Source organism: Pan paniscus, chromosome 16 (genome assembly GCF_029289425.2).
Source record: "Pan paniscus chromosome 16, NHGRI_mPanPan1-v2.0_pri, whole genome shotgun sequence".
Lineage (NCBI taxonomy): Eukaryota > Metazoa > Chordata > Mammalia > Primates > Hominidae > Pan > Pan paniscus.
In genome coordinates this window covers 52,313,787-52,320,460 of record NC_073265.2, presented here as the reverse complement: position 1 = coordinate 52,320,460, position 6,674 = coordinate 52,313,787, and the positions used below count along the sequence as shown (strand labels likewise).

General features: G+C 42.2%; 1 protein-coding gene across 29 annotated transcripts in view; it reads right to left on the bottom strand.

The window, feature by feature from the left end:
• Positions 1-559: 559 nt before the first annotated feature.
• The window catches only part of TPM1 (tropomyosin 1), a 29,359-nt gene continuing 23,244 nt past the window's right edge, over positions 560-6,674 (bottom strand). For 16 of the 29 annotated variants that reach the window (XM_055098191.2, XM_008953259.5, XM_008953257.5 and 13 more), the window contains one exon: positions 6,403-6,600. Coding sequence is in view for 25 of the 29 variants with exons in the window: in XM_008953257.5 (XP_008951505.1) it covers positions 6,509-6,600 (92 nt within the window). In the remaining 4 variants the exon portion in view is untranslated. Of the gene's footprint in view, positions 2,629-6,402; positions 6,601-6,674 lie in introns of those variants that run through there. The other 13 variants (XM_003827930.4, XM_003827929.4, XM_003827931.4 and 10 more) reach the window with 2 other exon arrangements.

Here is a 6,674-nt window from a genome sequence, read left to right as displayed (position 1 = left end):
AGTACTGTTTGTAATCTATTTTTGTTTGCTTAGAGTCTTCAAGAGCTAGGGAAATGACTGATGACATTTTTAGTTTCCAAGTCTGAGTAAATGGAGACGTATTGGAATTGAGAACTCATGAGCTGGGAAGCAGAAATTCATAAAGACTCGCTAAAGCAGTAGTTTGAGTCAAATCATATCGCTGGGGGACAACAGCAGATTTGGCACATTAACCCATCATTTGTTCTTGTGTGGCTATGCCACTGCTAGAGGCTTAGCTAATATGTCAGGAAGAAAAATCCTCAAACCAGTAAAGCCACTGCCAAAGTCCTACATGTATGTGCAGGCATACACAAATAACATTGAAAACAACATTTGGAAAGGGTCTCTCCTGCTTGGTTATAACTTTAACAGACCAAAATAATGCTGCCTTTAATGTTTCTGAGAAGGTAACACGTGAAACCCAGTTTCCCCTGGACTGTGGGATATTGTTTTGAGAACCTATTTGTGGGGGAAGGCAGGTCAGTCTCATGATCAAAAGTTCACAAATTAAGAACATACAAATGACAGGACCACCAAATTTAGAAAATGTCCTACAATGTGCATTTTATTCCATATCATTATACAATGTTTACATATAGTTAAAACTCTCAAGAAAACGTCCTTTACCAGTTGTATGTGGTGTCTAAATCTTTCACTTTAACATGAAGGACTGAAAAGAGTGGAAATCCACACTGATTGTTATCCTACAGATTGTCATGAGCTGCACGTGTGCCAATCAGAAAGGAATGGAAGTCTCGGAAGAGCAGTGTGGCTTACAGACCCTTGGCTTTAGTGAATTCAGGCATGCGGGATCCATAGTCTCATCTTGTAGTAAAACTCAAGACAAAATAAATTAGTGTTGGACAGAGTTCTACATTGTACAATGTTGAACAAAAGACCACAGGGGGACCTTTTGTTTAAAGTAGCACCAATCCACACCTGATTGTGTTTCCAACATTCACCTTCCTGTTGACTCTATCATTGGCACTCTGAATGGAACTTTTCTGCTTTAGTGAGGATTCCTACACTGACTAAGCACACTGTGTTGCTAAACTCTCTACAAAGTGTGGCAACATCAACCCGGGAAATGGCACATTTAAACCATGATCGCCCTGACATGGGCTTGCCTTTTTGTATGTGTTTTCCCCACCCCCCGACCTAGCTGGTATCTTGTGGATGTTTCTGTGACAGTGGTAAAAGTAAATAAATTGCATTGTAGGGGTAAGCGGTGTTTAAAAACAAAACAAAACAAAACAAAATGAAAGAATGTGGTCGCAGCTAAGGAGGTTTTCACATGTTGTTTAACTCCAGTAAAGTCTGATCCAGCATCTGATGCATACTAAGGTTTTCTTCTTTGGCATGAGCCACTTTCTCTGTGGTGAGATTAGAAAATTAAGTCATGAATAGCTGTGCTTTGGACACAATGGTGGTTTGTACATTTAGGCAGGCAAACATCAATCACAAACACAGGATGAGATGATTAGAACTAGGCATGCTTGTAAGACATTACTCATTTCTAGACAAGAACCTAAGACGGAGGGGAGGGCATCTTTGACCCAAAGCAGCCATGGCACGGATTCTCACAGAGCAGTCAGGTGCACCTCCACCAACAATTCACTGAGGATAAAATGCACGTGGGGTTTGGTGAAGGTTCACTGACGGTGTGCCGTGGGAACAGGGAGAGGTAAAAACCAAATACAGCTGCAGCACTGTTATACAAACTGAAGAAGTTACGAACAGCAGACATTTCCGAGGTACAGGCAGTTAAAAGTCTGGGAGTTGTGCGGTAACACAAACTCACAAAAGCAAAGATGACATAAATAGGTTTTCTGAGAACTTTTTAAATGATTTATTTCTGTTGCTCATAAAAAACTGTCAACATGTTTCATGCACACTTCATTAGGACATTCTCTTAATATTTTTATAGTGTTCTATTTATTAGCATGACATTCTCCCCAGACTCCAACAGCACCATTAGACTGAGTAAAGCATACCTTTCAGACAACCAGGGGCTTCTGGCATGAGTTCCTGTTTTCAAAAGCTATTTTGCCCAAGCATAGGTACATTTAATCATATTTCGAACACTACACCAGATATTTAGAAGTTAGGAATATGAGTATCTGATAGGAATATATATACACACACACACACACACACACATATATATATATATATATATATATATACATACTTAAAGTAGGACTCATGGCTGTCAGGAAATAGAAAACATTTTTTGGGGGGGCTCCTCATTATTTATCAGTTCAAACAAGAGGACTTGCTATTTCAAGGAGCAGTGCTGAATTGATATAAGTATTCTACCATAAAAGCTGTTTTGTGATTAAAGAGAACGTAATTATTCCAGCCATATAGAGAAACAAGCAGGCAAGGCCAGCCTTTCAGCCAATTCCTTGCATTTGCATTTCTGCAGAAAGCAACTGTTTTCAACTCTATTAGTTGAAGGTAGGACAGTCTTAGATTTTCTGCACATGGGCTCCACGCCTAGAATTCAGCCCAAGTTTTTTCACTCTTAAGTTTAATCCTCATTCAGGGCCAGCTTTAGTTCATTAGTGAGGCGGCGATTTTGCTCAAGTTGCTGGTAGAGTTGATCTGTACAGGTCAGCAAGCAGGTTAGCAGAAAAGAGGCAGAAGGAAGAGAGGTTAGCAGACTCGGTGAGAGGCAGTTAATAGAGAACACGAAGAGACCTCAAGCAGGACAGCAACTGGTCACTTGCTGAGTAGTTTACTCTTACCCCATAGTCACCTGTCCTGTATCCAGGAAGGGTAGACCCTAAAAAGCTTGGTAGACTTAGGAAGTGTCAGAATTTCTCTCTTGGTGAGGAAAGGAGGGGAGGAGGAGCAACAGGATAAGAGGAGGAAGAAGAGTGAATGTTCCTCTTATACCTCACTAAACCACTTTGTGAGCTGAGCCATACATGGTTTCTGGCAATAGATTTGGGAATGCAGGCCTGGCTGGAGGCGAGCCCAGCGTGACATCCACCCCTTCCTAGGGCTCAGTGTTGAACTTAGGTGAAACATCAACCTGCCCAGTGCTGCCCACCTCTTCCAGAACCCCTTTCCTCTCCGTTCACAGGGCAGGCTTTCCCCTCAGGTAGGACCAACTGGGGGTTACTGCTTTTGCTGCACTGAAATTTTTTGAAATTTGGAATTAAGTCTCTGTCCTTCCCCCAGTCACCACGATACAGGGTACACATTCTGACTCCCGTCTAGCTTTGATAGTGTTATCCATTCAAACAGCAAAAGAACAAGCACTTGTCACCACTCAACATTGATTTAGAATTTATCTGCTTGCTTTTTTTTTTTTTTTTGAGACTGAGTCTCGCTCTGTCCCCCAGCGTGGAGTGCAGTGGCGCGATCTCGGCTCACTGCAAGCTCCACCTCCCGGGTTCATGCCAATCTCCTGCCTCAGCCTCCCTAGTAGCTGGGACTACAGGCGCCCGCCACCACACCCAGCTAATTTTTTTGTATTTTTTTAGTAGAGATGGGGTTTCACCGTGTTAGCCAGGATGGTCTCAATCTCCTGACCTCGTGATCCACCCACCTCAACCTCCCAAAGTGCTGGGATTACAGGCATGAGCCACCACGCCCAGCCCTATCTGCTTACTTCTTGAAGAGGATGGCATTCATGTGTGGTGCTAATGGATGTGTATAAAATGAACGAAACTTGCAACACCTACATGAAGACCAGCGTGACATACATTTTACACACTGACACGTGATCTGCTTACGGGGGAAAACAAGCGCAGGAGTCAGTCTGTATCTGATGATCCAGGGGACATCCAAGCTATGACAAGCAAGAGCCCGGTATGCACTGGGAACAGCTGGAGGATGCACGGTGGCTTTGAATGCTGGTGACAACTTGGACCTAAAAATACTTCATGATCTTGAAAAGCTAACAGACCTACCCCTAGGGAAAATGTGCCTGCAGCCCCCAGGTCTGTCAGGAGACTGAGCAGTTCTCACATTAACATTCTCTCATAAATGGTAGGACATGGGAGGATGCTATGCTCGTTATGTTTTCTTGCTTGGAATATCTGCTGCTCTGTCCTCTTTGCTCATCCACATTTTTTGAATATGCCAAACCCCAGTCAAATGTCCGCTACCTCCTCCAGGGAGCTCCCAGTCAGAATGGTTCTCTCTTCCTTGTTGCCTCCAAATACACATGCCTATTAGTTCGGACTCGCTTCACTCCTCTATCTCCCCACCAGATGGCCAGCTTATCGAGGACAAAGAGCCTTTCCAGCCCATCTCTTTACCACACCCCCACTGCTTCCCACGGTGTTTTGCACGTGACATATGCTTGGGGGTTCCAAGACATAAATCCCATTACTACATTCATACTATGGACATAGGAAGTGTCGCCATGGGTGGGGAGCTTGTCTCAGTTTGCTGAGCCCAAATGTTTGGCCAGGCTAGAATGGAAGAACTTTGGAGAAAATCTGGAGAATCCAGAGGGTCAGTATGAATTCAGCAGGAAGGACAGTGGTCCCTCCGACAGCCTCCTCTAGATCTGCTCTGCTTCAGCTGCTGTGGAGCTGGTGTGCATGGGTGGCCCAAAGGCAGGGACAAGACATGCTCATATCCTTGGAAGTGTTTTCCCTTCTGGTTCTATGGAGACTCCCAGCTGTCTGAAACTTCAAGTGCCCAAACTCAGTGATGCTTTTGGTTTGGCCCACCAGAGCAGCTGTAGCTATGGCCTGGCCCTTTGAACCAGAAGCCTGGTTCAAATCAACAGTTGAACAAGAAATCAACAATTTCTTGATAAACTTGAGTTTATCAAGTTTTCCTCTTGCACATGCATACCTTGGGCTACTCCTGACCTGCCCTCCCAGTCCATTAGTGCCCCACTACCCGTTGTAGAGTGTACTTATAGAAAGTGCAAAAGTCTCTGGAAGGATTTCCAAAACACAGATGTGCCTCCAGAATTACACGAACATCTGCTCAGCAGAACTTTCAGACTTGGCATTTTGTCTACATCAGGAAGCAGGATTTACTCAGAGAAGGGTACACTTCTCTTATTCTGAATTTAAAAAAGAATGAGGAAGGAATCATAGTCAGAAGCAGACCCAAGGAGCCTTAAGAAAAGAAAAACATGAAATCATGGAAGACTTTATAAACTCAAGGGAGAGACACTGTCCAGAATCTAAAAGTCCACCATACTATGACTAAAATACTTTAATTCACAGCTTTCTTTAAAAGAAAGTATTTCCTCTATGCTTTGAAGTCTCTGTAGAGTGAGAATGACACTATCTTCTGAGTTTGTCCAAATTTATTTGAATATGGTGGTATATCAGCCCTCTTGGGCTAAAAAAACTATATACAAAACATGCAGATCATCCGTGTTAAAAAAAAACAGGAGAAATATACAGCTAGATTGTTGAGGAAGGAGAAATGTTGGGAATTATAACACTAAAGTCCGTATTAGTTAAAGTTCTATTTTTTGCAATGTATTTTTTTAAAAAATCACTTAATTGCTGTTTGTGAAATAAAACAGAAGCCCAAATGAAATACACTTGTCTTCTGAACAATTTCCACCAACTATCTTTTTGGGAAAAAAAAAAGAAACTTTCATTGCTATATTTTAAAAATGTCCACAAATGAAAACACAGCCATTGAACACAAAGATTATGTACAATCCCTCCCAAAGAGTATGTGCTAAAAAGCACAAAACAAATCACGACTAAACAGAGTAATCATATTTAGAAAACCTAAGATGTTATTTTCATGATCAAAATAAAGGTGGCTGAGTCATGAATATACTTCAAAAAAGCTTGAACTTTTCTTTGTGCTATAAAAGGATGATCGAAAATAACCAAAACTTACATTGTTTGAATCCAAGTTCTTTTTCACCCTTCTCAATGTATAACTTCCTAGTAATATGGGACAGCTACAGAACCATTCATCATGAGCCTTTCATTAGTTAGCCAGGTTCTCCCAAGTAAGGCCACCGAAATAATCAACACAGAGGGGTCACTACATCCCGAGCTAAACCTCCAGCAAAGGAAGACACTGATCAAGCCAGACCTTTCAACTCTCAACAAGCAATGTCCCCTGTGTGACCCAGACTGCAAAGCAGAGCCATCACAATTCCCCCAAAACCCCCCCAAGATGTCCAGACCTCATTCTAACCTTTGAAAATCAGAACTCTGAGAGGGAATGCAGGCCTGGGTATTGTTCTGAAGTTCAACAAGGAACTACTGCTTTAGAAACTCCTGATATAATTCTGTATAGTGTTCAGAATTTAAAAAGAAAAAGCAGCAGCCAAACACTAACCCTCATATGTGTGAAGCAGCTTTGTAGTTTTATTCAATGTTGAAACTAAAATGTCAATAAATAAGAAGTAAAAAGAATAGCAAACAGAAATAGCTTACACAGTGTTTATTTGACACTGAAACGAAGAGCTTCTGTACAATAGAAAGCACAGTGTGTGCCTGGCTCTAAGGCAGGATGCTAAGAGAGAGAACCAGGGTCAGCTGGAGAACAGACAAATGCAGAGCTCAGAGAGGTGGGACATCCAGCTCGACGAGGGAGTCTTGGGAGAAGTGAAGCAAAGAAACTTATCTGCGTGAAGATAAAAAGGTGGGAGGAAAAAAAAAGTGGCACAATGAGAAAAAAAAAAAAAAAAAAAGGAAACC